General features: G+C 41.0%; 1 protein-coding gene across 2 annotated transcripts in view; it reads left to right on the top strand.

Moving 5' to 3' along the window:
* KCNQ1 (potassium voltage-gated channel subfamily Q member 1) overlaps nt 1–18,667 on the top strand; it is a 279,006-nt gene that overhangs the window by 197,469 nt on the left and 62,870 nt on the right. For both annotated transcript variants that reach the window (XM_053393727.1, XM_053393717.1), the window contains 3 exons: nt 2,080–2,174; nt 3,759–3,805; nt 5,373–5,438. In XM_053393727.1, coding sequence (XP_053249702.1) covers nt 2,080–2,174; nt 3,759–3,805; nt 5,373–5,438 — 208 coding nt within the window. The remainder of the gene's footprint in view (nt 1–2,079; nt 2,175–3,758; nt 3,806–5,372; nt 5,439–18,667) is intronic.

Below are 18,667 nucleotides of genomic sequence, written 5' to 3'. Positions count from 1 at the left end.
TATTTAATGCATGCCATTCTCTGCTGTGCCTTCTGGAAACACTTCTCCTGCACATTATGCAGAAAATTCTAACTCATTTAATGTAATTATTACCATCAGCAGTGTTCCTAATTGGAAAAGGGGAAGGGGGGGAATAAAGCAAACAATAGGTAATGGGAATCAATATTAAGGGCTGGGGACTGCAAAGCAATGTGTGTTCGCACTTACACAATCCCTAATGGTGACTGGCCAAGACGATGCCAGTGAAATCTGTTGTTTGAAATGCACTTGCAAGGTTTCCGCCCCCCACAAAAAAACATTTCCTTTAAAAGTGATGATTTGACCATGTTAACATACAAAAAAGACAACTTAAATAAGTGTGGTGGCAGGAGCAGTCATCACAGATTGTGAGCTTTCCACATTAAAATGGCTGTTTGAATCCGCCGCAACTGTCCTTGCCACATGCCACTTTACACAATTCACAAATCCCATCAGCCGGAACCAAAATATTTTAAAGTGTGTTGAATGCTGGACTAGGACTGGGGAGGCCCAAATCCGTATCCCCACTTGGGCAATGATGCTTACTGGGTCACTTTGGGATATGCAGGGGTGTTTTGAGACGTGCGTAGCTTTCCCCAGGGGGCACATTCCAGCCAGCTGAAGTGCTTTTAAGTCCCATTGATTTAAGCAAGAGAGTTAAGCACTTGCCTAAGTCCCTGATCTAAGTGGGACTAAAAACTACTTAACTCGTGTCTGGATAAATGACTGTTTCCAAAACCTATCGACTATATTTGGTTTTACTAGTAATACGTATTGCGTGTGATTCGGTATCCTAGGGAGCTTTACCCCTGATGTTTATACATGACATATCTGTGTGGGAGCCACATCATCATTGTGTTTTTCCTTCATGGAAAATGCTTCTCCTTGAAGCTTGTGTTCCTTGACTAAGCAGAGCAAAGGGACTTGGACAGGGAGACTGGAGTCATACACTGGTCTCCCATTCCCTAACAGCCTGGTACACACATGGTGTAGGGAGCAAACAGGGCTCTGCTGCACCATATGGGACCTCTCCTACTTGTAGGTGCTGCACCTACAAGAGGATTGGACTGTTAGCTCACCATAGCACTAAATACTCCATTTTGTTCAGTGTGCTATACTATCAGTGCTAAAACAAATCAGCCCTGTGGATCAAGTCCTAGCTTACCAAACGCTTGCATATACCACTGGCTTGTAGCGCAAGAAACCTAAAGGTAGTGAATTTTCATGTGTATAAATCTGTTATGGTAATTTTAAGAGGTGTTTTATATGCATTGGTTTACATTATTATTTTTTCATCCTTAATTTTTCTACTGTATTTATGGTTACTAAAGCACTTGGTTTTAAAGGCAGAAGGGGGAAATTATTGAAACATTTATAAAATTATGAAAGGGTTTTTAAAGCATTCTTAAAACCACCTTTCCCAACCAGAAAAGTATGGCAAAGCACAGAATACCAGGTGGGCAGTACAAATCTGTATGAATGCCAACTCCCACCATTTTATCACACTTTAGAACAGCCTTCCCTAGTCTGCTGCTGTCCAGATGTTTTGGACTACATTTCCGTCAGCCCCAGCTAGCACAGCACTAGTATTCCAGAACATCTGTGGGCACCATGTTGGGGAAGGCTGGCTTAGAATAACTAAAAACCTATCCCAGAAGGAACAGACATGGCCATGGTCACTGTGGTAAGTGCACCCCTGCAATACTGTTGACAGGAATGCATGAGAGGGCCTTCTGTGTTATTGCTGTACTACCTGCCACAATAAATCCCTTCATCTGGCAGGCCTTTGGCCTGATCAATGTCTGATTTTGCCACCATCTTCTTTTCCAGTGTTTTTATGCTGCAGTTGATTTCTTCTATCACTTTTGTTGTTTTATTTGTTTTGGAAGTTTTCTCTCCTTTAGGCTTGATTATTTTTAATCTTTGTTGTAAGTCGACATGGTGAGCCAGCACAGAAAGAAAAAAGTTAACTTCCAAGTCTTTCTGTTGTCAATTGAGTATACGTGACCTGCTATGCATTGTGTGATTTAACAAGTATTTAATTCTCTCATATTTTTACAGCAAGCTAGAAAGCCATATGATGTACGTGACGTTATAGAACAATACTCTCAGGGACATCTCAACTTAATGGTGCGAATAAAAGAGCTTCAGAGAAGGTATGGAACAGAATTTAGCTGCCCAAACAGATAAGTAAAATAATAGCTGCATGGTGAATCCTGCAGAATCAAGGCAACAGTGAAGAACCTGTGGTCCTCCAGATGTTGTTGAGCTCCAACTCCCCATCAGTAGGGCTGGCCCACCCATAAGCCAGACTGAGGCAGCTGCCTCAGGCAGAGGAATCCTGAGGGACGGTGCCCCTGTAGGCGCCCCAACTGTCCCTGCCCCTACCACCAGAGAAGCGAGGAAAAGTGGTGGCTTCTGGCGAGATCTCACAAGATCTCCCCAAAAGCTGCCACCTCCTCACAACTCCAGCAAGCAAGGGTTCAGCCGGCGGCAGAGGGGGATGCTCCCTTTCCATTTTGCTACCAGTGGTCATGGCCGAAAGGAGTTGGAATCCATCATTATCTGAAGAACCACAGTCTGCCCACCCACTGGAATAGAGAAATTGTCAGCTGCTCTAATGGGCCTACAGATCTGGATCAGCAATCTGGGTAACAGAATGAAGTAAAGCATCAAACATGTCGGCCATAGCATCTGTGCAAGGATGTGTGCCAAGGAGATGATGGACATGGACAGGGAGAAAACAGAAATGAGGGATGATGTGGAGATGACTTGGTTTTGAAGGGCTACTTAGCCAGTCAAGGTGAACGGACATGTTAGGCTAGGAAGCATTCATTTGCTAGTTAATGATGATACAGGTAAGAAGAAGCATCCTTCCATATAGCCAATCTTCCGCATGAATCCTTCTCACGGGCCTCTTTCCCCAGCTGGGCTTTGGGAGGGGAGTAAGCAGGAAAAGGGGGTTGAGGGAAAGGGTTGCAGGCAGAAATTTATTGTATAGGGAAGGTGTAAGCAATTCCCTCCTTTCTGCTGGTTCCCCCAGTGCATGCCCCCAGTACATGTCCCCCACATTAGGCATTAGGGGGTAAACATGGGATTGGAACTTTGCACTTGTCTTACATTGTCTAATTCTACTCTCAGGAATAAGAAACAAGAATTTTGCAATAGAAGCAGGGCTAGGAAATGTGAGGGCATGGCAGGACCCTGGACTATTTACATACTATGCCATTTCTGCCTGTGGTTGGGAGGCCTTCAGGAACAAGGACACACACCCTGCATTAATGAATACATGTTGGCTGTTACCTTTCCTGGGCCTTTGGATATGGCAGAACAAAAACCAGAGCTTTAAAAAAAAGGGGGTAGGATTGTATAAAGCAAACAGGAAAAGAATAAACAATCTATAACAATGAATGCCAGTGGACTTGTTTTTAGTTAAGCCTTTGAATTCCACACACAAATTCTTTCAATAAAAGCTGAATTCCTTCAGTGGTGAAATCCTGCCAGTGCAGTTTTAGAAAGCATTAGCAGACTGCAGACATAGACCTATTTGGATCAGACAATCTCTCTGACATTCCCAGATGAATGTTCAAAGGACCGTTAGAAGTGAGCCAGTAGCTATGCAAGCGTTTCTTTCTTCCTAGGGTGGGGCTAGAGAAGCAACAACTGTTGTTATTCAGTTCCCCTGTTTAAATCTGAAGACATTTTTATCTTGTTTATTGATACACTTTCTTTCTCACCAGGTTGGACCAATCTATAGGGAAGCCATCACTGTTTATTTCTGTCTCAGGTAAGTCTCCATTAGAAACATATATATGCTGTGTGTTAAATATTGCTACTCTTCCATACGATACAGAGCACAGGGTAGATGCATAGTATTTAATGTTTTGTTTGATATATCTCTTGTTAGGAACTGAAAATAAAAAGGTCAAATGCCTGACCTTACTTGGAAAACCAGGCAGCACAGTCAGCAAGCCCAACAACTTTGTGCGGGCTGCAATACAATTAAACTGTTAGGCTAGAAAATATCTAGAACATAATTAATGCTATGCAGAATCTTCAATCATTAGCTTCCTGATTCACAAGAAGAGGCACATAAAATATACCTCTATCATCCACTCCTTCACACAGTTTTGGGACTTATTCAGAGCTGTTGTATACCTGATCTGCTGTTGCTTAGATGTTTTTCTTTTTACTTAAAGACTGCTTGAGCCCAGCTAATCAGGGATCATGCAGTGAACATGATGGCTTTCCAGTCGCATACAGCCAATTAGATTTGGCTATGTCACCATGCTGCTGATGGGCTGATAAATCCCTCACATTGCCCTGATTCTTAGCTGAAAGGAGGGAGAAAATAAACTTGCTCCTATCACGCCACACTCCAGGTTTCAATGTTTCAGTCCAATGCTATCCACTCATGGCAGACTCTGGATGGGGCAGTGCTGAAGCATTGGCCTCTGCCATTATTGGCACAGGGTGGGGCAGGGTAGCAGCAAGGTTGGGGTGGTGTGGACACACTACTAGGAGCTTTGGCTGGCTCCGCCAGTGAGCTCACACTGCCTTAGACTCGTTGCCATCCTGCCCCACTGAACACAGCCCTAATAAGCAGCAGTAATGCTTCCTCCAGGGAGCTGGCTCCATTCTGTTGCCCCACTAGATGCTTCTACCTAATTTCAAATATGAAATGTGCAAGAGAATTGGGAAATTGTTTCAGTTTCTTTAGTCACTGAATAAATAAATAAAGGATATGTGTATATATTTTAGCACACAGGGGAATATTTGCCAGTGAGTGAGTGTTGTAACCACTGCACCTAGGCCATTCCTGGAGCCATCCACTAAACGGCTTGTGTTCATTATTCCTTGCCTTCTATAACTGAAGCCAGGCTATGTGTATGCTTCCATTGTAAGCAAATTGGTAACCATTGTTCATATTTAATGAGAGACACATAATATCAAGGATTATTCAGAGGACCAAATCAAAGTTGTATATTGTGATCACCTATAAGCATACAAATACATATCAGGGTCTGTGCTGTTGCCAGCTCCTGTTGTAGTACTTTTTTTTAAGCTACATTATTCTTTAATTTAATTGACATTTGCTAAATTGAATGTAGTTTTAATTTTTCTGATGATTTAAAGCATAGTATGAAGGCAGAAAGCACTCTGTACTCGAAGCCATTAAAAGTGAAGGCTTGGGTCAATACTATGAAAAAGCTGCTCTTAATGTAATAAAATTATCCATCTGTCAGCAGCGTTCCATTAAGTAGCTCTGGTAAGCTAGTTAAATGCAGTCACATGGTTTCATTCTATACTATTGTAACACTGATATTCATCTAAAAATGTTCCTTTCTATACAGAAAAAAACAAAGACCGAGGGACTAATACAATTGGTTCCCGGCTGAACAGAGTTGAAGACAAGGTAGGTCTCAATCAGACAACGTATTGTGCCTTTCTACATTTTCAAAAATAAGCATACAAACAAACATTCTCTTGCCTTTGCCTAATGATTATATTTTTTAAATAAGTGTGTTATGACTGATTTCAGCTAAGGCACTGCAACAAGTAATTCAGGAGCCTATATGTATAAACACGAGTTAAAAATCAACTTCGTTTTGTAGGGGATAAAAAGATAACTCCGAATAAACAACTTATTTCCTATTGGAACATGGCAGACCTTGTTAGCAATGAGGAATGTGATATGTAGTATTTTATTACACCTACAAGTGAAGTTGATGTTACTATTAAGTTGAGGACTGCTTGTGATTGCTGTCAATTAAAATTATCTGACTTTTCAGTTCCGCTGTCATAACAGACTTTTTGTTTCTGCCTGCTAAAATATTCTTATTTCCTACAATAATAAAACATCCCAGTTGCAAGACATCTGAAGCCATACTACTGAAATTACTTGTCAAGAATAAAATATCTCATTTTGTTGCTTTGTGCCGCCAACATTGCTGACCTACATGAGTCTTCCCTCTCCCCTCTCTTCAACAAGGACCAAGTGCTGCTTTTGTTTCCGTGACTGTGAACTTTTAGCTACCACTTCATCAACAAAAGCAACAACATTTGGCATCGGCCCCCATATTTTCCTGCGTGGCTATGATTCATGCCAAAAAATTCTTGTGATGCAAGGATAGAGGAAGGAAGTTATAAAACTTTGGTAGGACACCAGATGAGATAGTCGGCACATTATAACCACAAGAGAGACAATCTCCTACACTGTTATGTATGTGACAGTGATGATGGCAGCAACCAAGGTGGTGGGAGGATACACTGTTATGGTGCAGGGAACATACCTCAGGCATGCTTCACTTTAGCAGAGATGGCCATGGAAGCAAGGGGAGCTGATCAGAATCTAGGCAGCATCACTTGGCACAGGGCCATTCTTTTTTCACCTCTTGGAGGCAGTGATATAGCAGGAGTGGAATCGATGTTGAAATATGACCGTGTGTGTGTTGTGTGTGTTTTCATATTTAACAGGTGAGCAGGGAGAAAGTAGCTGATGATGACTCAGGTGGACAAGATCCACCTGTCATTGCAGAGACTCGTGCCTTTGACCACTTTTACTTCGTTTCCCCAGTATTTATTTTAAGGATGCAGGTGGAGGAAAGTGGCATTGCATCTGGCCCTTGATTGCTGTCCAGCAAGTCCGATGCTGCTGACCTAGGCTCTTACATTTCATTAAGCCAAGTTGTTATTAAATGTAAAATAATGGCAACAGTGACTGTATGGACGATCTTACTTTATAATTATGAAAATGCTAGATTGTGAGTTACGATTTAGGAAAAATATGTTCAACTTCAGAAAACCCCTACATATATTTAGAATGTGTTTTCACAGTTTTGTAGAACGCATCCTGAAAACAAAAGTTAAAAGTGGGAGATATTAGTAAGCTGCCGGCAAATAAACAATGGTGTTTTTGTTTTGCTTTTTAAGTACACTACTTTTCTGGGAACTATTTGTTTATGTCTGTGTTCCTGTAGGTAATAAAACAGGCAGAGAGGCCTACAAACATGAAGTGATTCAGTATTCTTTTAAATAATTCAAATCCTGTTTTGTCTAGCATTTTAAAAAATAAACTGATGACGAAAGCAGGATTTGAAGCTAAGCCCACACCACTCTTGTGTGCAGTCTTCTTACATCTAAGGTGAAGTTAAAATGAGAATAAATGAATGCCTAGAGTGGGGGAATGATAGGTCTATAGAAGAAAAATATAAATGGTTTTATTTTACTGTAATAATCCCTTGTCATGATAAATTAGTACATGAAGATATATGGCTCTATGGTTCTATGGCTCTCATGTCTCATATAAAAAAGGATAAAATCACATTTTAAATGTGGTATTGGCATCTAGTCTGTTTTAAAATGATACAAAAGCATATCACAACTTGGCTAAATCATCCTAATGAAGTATCTTCAAAGAGTTGATTGGTATAGCATCACCTGAGCTCAGTGTTCCCATACTGCTATTTCACACAACTTCTGTTTACATTTGTATATCAGAAGAGCCCTGCTGCTCTGAATCAGATCTCAGGTCCATCTAGTCTTATCATCTTGTTTCCCAATAGTGGCCAACAGAAGCCTCTAGGAAGCCCATAAGCAAGGCTTCAAGGCAACAGCCCTCTTCCACTAGTGCAAAGTGCCTATTAATGCACATGTAGAAGTCTCTTATAGGAAGGAATGAAGAACAGAGCAAGCAAAAACTGATCACATCTCAGGTCCATGAAAATCATAAGAGAGTTGAGTCTGCCAGTGATCATCCCCCTACCTGGCATCCTCTACCAACAAAATATTGGGGAAACAGATCTCGTAAGAGGAATTAGTGGAGCAATGAAATTGCATCTAGAGCCTGGCTGACGAGAACATAAAGGCCCTTTCTGGGTCAGACCAAGGGCCCATGTAATCCTGCATCCTAGTCCCTGCTCATTGTGACTGTGGCCTGTTAAGATCCCTGCAGGCACAGATTTATTAGGAGAAACGATAGGAGCTATGGTCAGGAAGGAAGGCTGCTTTGGAATGAAAGAAACAGGTTCCATCTCATCCACAGTGGTCTCCTTCTAAGTTCAATTACTATTTGAGTTAAAAGCCAGCAGGGCAAGCTGAACTAGGGCATGAAGAAACGGATTCATTATGGGCCTTACACAGTCTTCAAAGAAAACTGGGAAGGGCTAGGAAAACAGTCAGCTAGTCTTTCCATGGTGTGATGTGTGGTGTGTGTGTGTGCGTGTGCGTGCGTGCGCAAGTGGGGGGGTGTCAGAGGGAGGAAATAAATTTTTTTCTTTAGAAATTAAAGTGCTGCGGCAATGCTTAGGGAAGTAGTAGCTTCTAGCCCCTTTTTTCTCTTAAGTTCTGTAACTATGCCAAAGAGTTTTAGGTTACATATATAAAAAGCAGCCTGTATTCATTCAGGAAGTAACCAGGCTTGGTACACTGAGTCTGCAGGGAGGAAGTTTAAAAGGAGGGGCGAACCTCTTTCAACAATTAAATCAATTTTGTTTTTCTAAGTTTTCTGAAACCTCAACAGTTTTTAACCCAGGAAAAAAAACCAAGATTTCCCCCCCCCATAGGGATCATTAGAGGAGACTGTGAATGTAACATTTTCTCATCTTTATTTTGTAATATAGGTGTGGTGAAAAAAGTAGGGTCCATGGGGAAGTGATTGAACTATACTGAGGTGTTGCAACTGATGCTTCCACCTCCATGTGAAGGAGGTAACATGTCAAAAGATACTTGCCCTTTGCTTCATCTCTGATTCAGATCCCATGTATTTATTTGGGGCAAGGGGTGATAGGTGGATAGCCCTGCCTCACAGAAGGGAGCTGTATTAGTCTCCTCCAACTCTGTGATCATACACAAGGCTGCCATTTAGCCCAGTCTAGCCAGCTCTTATGTCTGTCCTGCTTTTGCATAACAACTGCTAGAGGCTGTAGCTTGCAGTGGAATCGTCTCTAGAGAAAGGAAAATCCAGCTCTCTCTTACTGCCTTTCCTTCCCTGTTTCTTGACACCGTTGTTTCTTATAAATATCAGAAATGCTAGTCTTCAGCATGGCTAATGTCTTGTGCCTTGTGTACATCATCCCTGTAAAATGAAGTGGTTTTAGTCTTCCTCAAGCAAAGGAAAGAATGGGGGAGGGAGAGAACAATATTAGAATCTTGATTGTAGGCCAGGTAAGAGGTATGATGGAATGTCAAGCGGTGTCATACAATCCTCTTTCGGTAACAATAGGCTGTTTTTTGTATCATCACCTAGGTTAGCTACGGAGCTGTTTCTAAGAACCTGTCTGATTTACGATGACATTGCTGGCAACAGTCTTTAGCAACATTTTACAGGGTTCCTTGTCAGCAATTTATTTTTTATATCAAGGACATTTAATCTGGCTCTTCAGATTCTTCCATTCAGTCAGCTCGTTGTTTATACGACGATGGTAAATCCAAGTTAACAGTTTGACTCTCAGTTGCGAAACAAGAGTTAGAAGATCAGAGAACTTATTCGTTACAAGCTTTCGATTGCTTAGAAGGAAGGGCATCTCAAGAGAAGAGGAAAAGGAGGTATACTTCCAAAATATTTCCTTTGTGGAGTAAACTGTGCATTTCAGGACATATCCAGACAGTGGTTTTGAAAAGAGAAAGATGCGCATCTCAGTGTGTGTTTACGTTCTGCGGTTTATGCCTGGATGCTTCTACCTGGACTGGTCTCTTGCCTGTTTACATCCAACAAAGCCACAGGATGCAGTGAGCACAGAACTGGTACAATTAAATAATCATGTGCGAGTACGAGGGTTCGGTTTGTAGGTACATGGCAAAGTTTTACTCTCTGTAAGTTAATACTACAAGGGCCTTTCTCAGCCTCAGGTCCCCATATGTCATTGGGCTACAACTCCCATCATCCCTGACCACTGGTCCTGGTCGCTAGGGGTGATGGGAGTTGTAGCCCAACAACACATGGGGACCCAAGATTGAGAAAGCCTGCACTGTTTCTCTCATGTTCAATTCACACCTCAGAGAGTCTTTCGTTTTGTGGCAGTGAAAGCTTTGTGACATTTGACAAAGAAGGAGGGAGTAGGTGAGTTTCACTGTGAAGGAATCTGGAAGCTTTTCCCACCACTGAAGCTGTTAGTTTGAGTGGAAACAAGATATAATCCCCTGTGATAATACAATGATTAATAAAGGTTTAAAGGCTATTATGGGATGGAGCTATGCTGCACACTTGACCTTTTGCTTTCAATATAATTAAGGTGGAGTTTCAACTGCATTTTTAATTTTTATTTCTGCAGCCTGTTACTTGTTAGGCTGCATGGAGCTTGCTTGTTGTTTTTGTAGGATGGTGAAAGAGAAAACGGAACTGTATATTATAGAAAATGGTTGAGTATAGTGCAGCGAAGGGTTGGCACCAACATATGGAAAATTATTCATGATTTCTAGCTAATGAGATTACTTTCTAGAAACAGCTAGAGTTTAAAGTTCTCGGTGACTGCTAGAGGGGCGCATGTTATTTCTTGATAAATCTGTTGCAGTCCCAAAGACATGAAGGGCAGGGGTGGGGGGCGTGCAGTGTTTTACAAAACGTTTAAATGGAACACTAAACCCCCCAAGTCAAGTATTTATTGTGGTATGTTTTACATTACATAACAGAATACTAAGGCAAGATAAGGCTGTATCAGTAGATGTAGCTGATCAGATAAAATTAAATGAAGTGTCTAAGACATTTGGAAATGCTGCAAGACAGATGTGTTTGTGAAGTTAATGATAAGATTTAAGAGAGATTACTAGCCAAAGAGAATGTTATTGGTCAAGAAGAATGTGATTACCAACAGCTATGGAATCTATGGTTTAAAAGCGGTGAGATAGAAAAACCATACAGGTTTTTGGGGTTTGTGTGTATATATATAGAGAGAGAGAGAGAAACAGATAGATAGATAGATAGATAGATAGATAGATAGATAGATTGTTATAGATATATATTTTTAACAAGTAGGCTAACCAAAGAGGAGTGCTGTTCAGGGGCAGATCTGGACCTTACAAACAAGCAACAACAGAGGAAGCACTTTCTGTGGAAAGCAAAGCAAAGCAAAAAAAGTATATCTCTCCCACAGTAAGATATAGGAGTTCCCCACTGAACACGATATGTATTCATTTATTTATCATATTTGTATACTGTCCTATACCTGTAGATCTCAGAGCGGTTCACAACATAAAAGCACAAAATAAAAAACAGAAAATATACAATGCAAATAAAAACAAAGACAACCCAGTAATCCTCCCTTCTACAACATGTTTTAAAAGGGCATTAGATGTCAGTCAGCCCAAGGCATGGTTAAAGAGGAACATTTTCACCTGGTGCCTAAAGGTGTATAATGGAGGCACCTAAAGGGAGATAATGATATACATGGATCAAAAATTCATGCTTCCTTGTTTAGTACTTTTTATAATGTCAAACACTGCCTTAAAATGGAACGCAGCCAAACTGAAAAATCTGCTAACTTAGAGTGGTAATATAAAATACTTGAGTAGAGATCCCAAATGATACCAATCTCTTAATCAAAGTGAAGAAAGACACTTGAGAAAAACAGGTGATTGGGGAATGGAGGGGTCAATGCAAATGTCAAAGGGAAAAATAGTTTTAATGTACTACAGTGTTGGATAAAAAGGACAAATATCTGGGAGAAGAGATTGGGGCCCAGTATTTGACTAGCAAATAAATATTTTAATGTTAAGTCAGTTTCTATTTTTTTTGAGGCAAGACTGAAGAATGCTTGGGCAGGCTGGCATCATTTCACAAAAGTACTCTTTGAATAGTGCCCCCACTGATAAAGTATTTAGATACCTGGCATTTATCATCCGCACCATCGCAGGTGTGTGGTTATGAAATCTCTAAATGAAGCTTCTGTCCCATTTCTGGAAATTTTAAGAAATAGATGCAGTAGAGCAAGGAATTCTGTAGCTGGAAATTCCTTTAGCCTGTCATGGCCCTCTTGGTCTGTGTCAGGCAGCACATTTCCTTAGTTAAGTGCTTAGACTATACATATCATGATTCAGAGTCCTTGTGCCTCTTTCTAACTAGCTAGATAGCATCTTCAAAGAATGGGGATCTGAAGTGGAACTAAAATCCCAAGGGGAAGCAAAGAGATAAAGACAAGCTTACCACATTATCTTGCTTTAGGTAGTTTTAGAGCAATCCGGTTATGGAAAATTGCTAGGTTCTTTCCTGTTTCTTAATGAGGAAGTTCCAGACCAGCCCTTCAAATAGCCAGCTAGCAGGAGACTAATTTCTGCTCCCTTTCATGTGTTGTAATGCTCATCAGCGCTAAGTCAAATTGAGTTTAGAATATATATATATATATATATATATATATATATATATATATATATATATATATTCTAACAATGCTTTCCTCAATTAAAGTTGCCAAATATTGTGCCAAATTCCCTATAAAGGTTTTGTGGAATTGTGGTAAAAAGATTAATTTTAATGATCAGTTTTTGCAGCATTAGCATGGATTCTTGCTACATGATTACAGTCAAATATGAGATAATAAAGACTCTCGGAGTAGAAAGGTAGAGAAGAAAAGAAGAAACAAAACTTATAGATAAGCTCACATGCAGTATAAAAGATGGATCAAATGATTCAATCTCCCTTTTTGCCAAATCATAGTGCTGCAAGAACTCTGGGCATACTAAACTATAGCTAATCTAAGCTCTGACCATGTTCTTTTATACCAAAGCAGGTGCCTTTTCAGTATGTTTCACTGTGAGCCAGGTGTTTGTCTGTTCAGTGCTCCCCTCATGTGAACACACTGGGGGGCCCCTATTATCTTAGCCGCTGACCTTCTTCTGTAACACATGGGTAATGTTACTGACCCACCTTACAGGACTGTTTTAAGGATTTAATGGGGCGACAGATGTTTGGTAGTGCTGTTCCAAAACAAGGATGCATTTCACAAATATTTTTGGCTTCCATTAAATGCCACCATTTTTGTTGATTTGCAAACAAAGTCAGATCCTCACACACATGACACATTCACAATGTGACTAACAAAAGAAAATTCCAGGAAGGGGGTGGTGGCGGGTGGAGTCAAAATCTGACAGATTCTTTGGCATTTCAAACAAGCAGAAATGGACCAAACATGGTTCATGTCACCTCTGGGTTGATGACAATACTTATTTTACATGTGTTTACTCACAGAGCAATCAAAATGATATAAAGTCAGCATAAAAATTATGCTGGGGTAAATTATGTCTGTATAGTTTACACCTACAAAAGTTGTTGAGCTTTCTTTTCCAAAATCTGGGTGGAAAACAAGTTTTTGGATAAAATTGTTCCACTTTTTCTTTTCTTTTTGGAGAGCAGATTCACCAAATTCAAACATGGGTTGCCGTACATCCAGATTTTCCTGGGCATCAGCAATTTCCGTTCAGACACTGCTTGCGACAGCCCTACCTAATACAAACTCCATTCAGCAGCAGGGCTTCTGCTGGCTGAGTCACCCAAACCAGGCAAAGGGAAAACAAACGTTTAAAATAGAGTTGCAAGGTCATCTGACTGAGCGGAATGTAGTTTGGAATAGAGATAAGTCTCCTCCTGCATTGTCCCACCACACCCACAAAACACCCCTTTTTGGGGACTCAGGCCCTACTAAACTTAACGGGGCTTACTTTTGACAAGCATGTATAATATTGCACTGTAAAACACGCAGTGTGGTGCACTGAATAATGTGCCCCAGAGCCCTAGAGTAAAATCCTAAATCCACTATGATCCTGTGTGACAGCCTGCAGAATAATAATGTGCTAGCATGCAATAAGAAAGTCTGCAGCACCTCAAAAATTCAGAGCAGGGCTTTTTTAAATGTACTTATCGGTCATTAATTTGCCAGACATTAAAGGGTGGGCATTTTAATATATTTGTCAAGGTTTTCAGTAATAAGCAAGGTATTTTGCTTATTAGACCGTGACATTTGCTAAACTCTGGTGCATTTTTGTTTTTGAAAGTATACCAAAGTTGCTGTAGCTAGTTAGCTACATCAACAAAATGAATTATATGGGTGAGAGAGCACAAATTCTAGTGATGTTGGGTTCTGGGCTTTTCTCAGGCCAGGAAATGGATTGCTTAAAGTCACTCAGTCGCAACCAATCCTGTTCTCACCGGATCCCGTGTCAGAATCCCATCAATGTTCCCCAGAAAGTACAAGTGAGAAAAACATTCCTGCTCTTTCACATTCACAGTTCAGATCTACATTTACAAATGGTAAAGGTAAAGGACCCCTGACAGTTAAGTCCAGTTGCGAACGACTCGGGTTGTGGCGCTCATCTCGCTTTACTGTCCGAGGGAGCTGACATTTGTCTGCAGACAGTTTTTTGGGATCATGTGGCCAGCATAACTAAGCCGCTTCTGGCGAAACCAGAGCAGCACACAGAAATGCCGTTTACCTTCCCAACACAGCAGTACCTATTTATCTACTTGCACTTTGACGTGCTTTCAAACTGCTAGGTTGGCAGGAGCAGGGACCGAGCAACGGGAGCTCACCCTGTTGTGGGGATTTGAACCACCAACCTTCTGATCGGCAAGCCCTAGGCTCAGTTTTGCTCACCCCCCCCCCAACTGCAAGGAAGAGGGATGCAGCTTTGTTGCTTGTTTTTAATCAAGTCAAATTATTTACTGTCTACCATCATATATTCTACAAAAAAGTTCTCTTTAAAGTTGGCCATATCCCAGTGCCTGAAAGCAAGCACGGCCTCTTTTGTGTGTGCTGGCACTGGTACCTGCAGCAAATCTCTGCTGCTAAAGCCTGCTTCTCCCTGATTACAGTCAGTCACGGAAAGAAATAGAGTATCCTAGGACAGCCCGGGCTGTGCCTGGTTTCTTAAGCCAGATGGTCTATGCCACGTGCAATTTATGTCAAAGTCAGTTAATACCAAACTGCTGCAGTAGAATTTTGGCTCTCCTCCTCCTCATCTCCCCTCCTCAATCTTAAATCAAATAGTGTATTTCATCTTGTAACAGTTAATGCATTACGCAGCTGCTTTGGTTAAAGGGCAGTAAGTGGTCCTTGAGTAGAAAAACAGATACTCAGTTACCAAGGCACAATTAGATAAGCCAGCTGTCACTTTATACTTTCTTCTATGTACTAATACTACTATTTTTGGCTGAGCATCTCTCTGTAGGGTATAACAGGAATAGACTTGGGTAAGAGCAAGCAAGAATGTGAAAAAAATATTTTTTATTGCATCTGTAATGGTGTTAGATGAACAGCGCCACGCACCTTAAAAAAAAAAAGCATTGCTAGCTGAAGAGGCTAGATTCTGAAATATTTAGAGGTCCTTAAGGGTTTGGTGTAGGGACATGGTTTTCTTCTTTTTTAAATGTGTTTCAGAGTTAGTGGAACATATAACTTGTAGGGCAGCTGCTATTACTAGCCTCCCTGCTAGTAGGGGAGATTTTTAGTTTCTCCTCCTAAAGGATGTAAATTTCACTAAACGCCCCCCATGCAGTGATTGGGGAGTTCTGTGCTCTTTTTTGTTGCAGGTCCCACTGGTATCTGCATAACAAGGCTATACCTTCTTTAAGGCCATGCAGTTGAAGAGTGACAAGTCTGAATAAATAGTTGAGAAGAGCATGGATCCTATTCTGTTGGTGACCCATTGCTAAATAAATTTGATAATGTGATTTTTTTTAAACTAAATTTCAGAATTCAGTGTTGGCAACATTTACTTAGGCAATAGCTATATAAACTTAAATAACTGTTCTAGCTGTTACAGTTTTCATTAAAAGTACTTCAGAGTTAGCTGAATACTTGAGGTGAGACACTGAAAACACCCCATTGGCTAACAGGATTTTAGCCTCACAATTTTGCTTCACCAGCTATTGCAGAAAAGGTTTGGAGCTTTTCAAGTGCATTCTCTCTCTCTCTCTCTCTCTCTCTCTCTCTCTCTCTCTCTCTCTCTCTCTTCCTGTCCCTCCCCCTTCCTCTGGCTGCCTTCTTTGATCCTCCAAGATCCTTAAGGTGAGCAAGCTGTGAACATTTATAGCTCAGCCGGTGGAGCATGAGACGTTGGGCAAAAGATTCCTGCTTTGCAGGGAGTTGGACTAGATGACCCTTGGGTTCCCTTCCAACTCAACAGTTCTAAGATTTTACTATTTAGATGGCAAGAAAATGGAGGCTATTGTGGGTGTTTCTCCTGACTTATGAGTCTCTCATAAAATAACTTTTGCATTCTAAGCATGTTAACAGAAGCAATGAACTGTAAAACAATGAAATAGAGAAATTAAAAATGCTTTCTGACACACCTGTGAACAGTCAAGATGCAGAGGGTTTTGCCATCTTTCGGTATTCAGTTAAAAGTAGAAGGCTACAATTTGAGCAACGGTACTATGAAAACATTCATTCATCTCCCACCAGGCATACTGCTAAAATCCTTAAATAAATATGGAATGAAATGTCTTATTGCATAGCATGTCAAGGTAAAACAAACACACTTTCATATCCACTTCTTTCTGCTCAGAGGTGCCCCAGGTCACATGGAGGCATGTTAATTGATGTGGATTTTTAAAAGATTGCTTGCCAACGTTTGAGTTGCTACAGGTGCATCTCTTGTGGTCAGTGGTTATGTGGTACAAAATTCTTTTGCCACACCAAATGAAAACATGGAACATGCACAGGAACAGTCCTTGTGTCACAGAAAACAACTCTGTAGTTTCTTCTCTGAGGTAATTTCTGACAGATGCTGACAAATAAAACTAGGGGCTTTGTGTGCTATGAAGGCCATAAAACTAGGTTGTATGGATGTTTCGAGAGAAATACAAGAAGATGAAGACACAATTGCAGAATTTAAAGCCTAGGGTCCTGTGCAGGCAAAGGTAATTTTGCATGACAAAGAACAACATACAGTGTGGTCTTTTATATGGCTGGATGTCTTGAGTGTGGAGTACCACTGAGAAAAAAACCCTAATACCTCCATGCTCATGCATATCCCAGTGAGTCAAAATAGGAAGGGGCTGTCAGTAGTAGCACACTTGTTCTTTGTGCAGAAGTTCCCTCCCTTAATCCCCAGATAGGCCTCCCTTCTGAAACCCTGGCGAACTACTGTCAGTCAGTGTTGACAGTACTGAGGCAGGTGGACCAACAATCTGACTCATTATATAAGAGCTTCATATGTTCATTTATGCATGCCAAACTAAGAATGCACAAGCATCCACCTGTTCTATTCAAGAATTCAGATATTGGCTTCAGGTTCTTGTTCAATTCAAGTTTCAAAGGCACTTCCAAAGTGACTGCTGCTACCTTGCTCCTTTATCAGCTCCAGGAAAGAAACAAAGAATCATAGAATTGTAGAATTGCAAGGGATCCCGAGGGTCATCAAATCTTTTGCCCAATGTGGTCCCACGACATGATACTTAAGCTCCTAAGGACGCGGCTGGCACTGTGGTCTAAACCACTGAGCCTTTTGGGCTTGCCAATCAGAAGGTTGGCAGTTCAAATCCCTGAGACAGAGTGAGCTCCCATTGCTCTGTCCCAGCTCCTGCCAACCTAGCAGTTCAAAAGCATACCAGTGCCAGTAGATAAATAGGTACCACTGTGTCAGGAAGATAAATGGTGTTTCCATAATGGTGTTCTGTTGTGCCAGAAGCTGTTTAGTCATGCTGGCCACATGAGCCAGAAAGCTGTCTGTGGACAAACGCCGGTTCCCTTGGCCTGAAAGTAAGATGAGCGCCGCAACCCCATGGGTCCTTTACCTTTACCTAAGCTCCAACATGTCCCCCAGTGTTCAAGGTAATCTTTGCCTCTTGTCTTACAAAAACCCAAGAAGAGGTTCCTTTTCAAATTTACACCTCCCCTTCTCTGAACCTCAGTTAGCAAAAGCTAAAGACCCATCTCCTCCAAGCACGGACATACCACACACCCTTCTTCTGCCTTGTGGCGGGATCCTCCCCCCCCCCCCGCCTGCCCACCCAGTTATCCTCTTTCCTAGCACACCACATAAAATTGGGGGTGGGGGGAGTATGTATGTATTTGTCCTTATTGGCTTGGAGAAACTATGCTTGCTCCCTCCCAGGATGGAACCCATGTGACTGGCATGAAGAATGATGCTTCCCTTTTGTGTATGTAAATTATTGAGACTCATGTTTAGACTATGCATCAAAGTTGTTTATGTTTTATTTCTATGCAACATAATATTTCTCTCATTTGCTTTACCCTTGAATCATATTAGTTTATTAGAAAAAGAAAATGTGAATTCGCAGCAGGCATTAATCCTTGTGAAGAATGACACCAGGAAAGTACAAAAACCTGTGAAAAGTAAAAATGGCTAAATTTCTCCCCTGTGTTTTAATTCTTTCCATTTTTAAAAATATGATAAAATCCCACTTTAAGAAACATCTACTGTGTAGATTATTCAGTGGTGATGGAAATCCATTTCGCTTAATCTTTATGCTGGGCTGAAGGTGGCCGAAATATTTATACAAATGGAACAGCTTGTGTCCTCTTGCCTATTGCTGCCAGAAGATAAAATCAGTAAACTGAATCCCATGTCCTGTCTCATTCTTCTTCATTCCATGAAAACCTAAATGTACATGAGACACAAAATGAGTTAACCAGTTTTACCAAGCTCAGGAGTGTTGGAGAGTCATAATGATTTTTTTGGGGGGGAGGGTATATAC

This window comes from Podarcis raffonei, chromosome 1 (assembly GCF_027172205.1).
Source record: "Podarcis raffonei isolate rPodRaf1 chromosome 1, rPodRaf1.pri, whole genome shotgun sequence".
NCBI classification, from domain to species: domain Eukaryota; kingdom Metazoa; phylum Chordata; class Lepidosauria; order Squamata; family Lacertidae; genus Podarcis; species Podarcis raffonei.
This window is presented reverse-complemented; position numbering and strand designations above follow the sequence as displayed.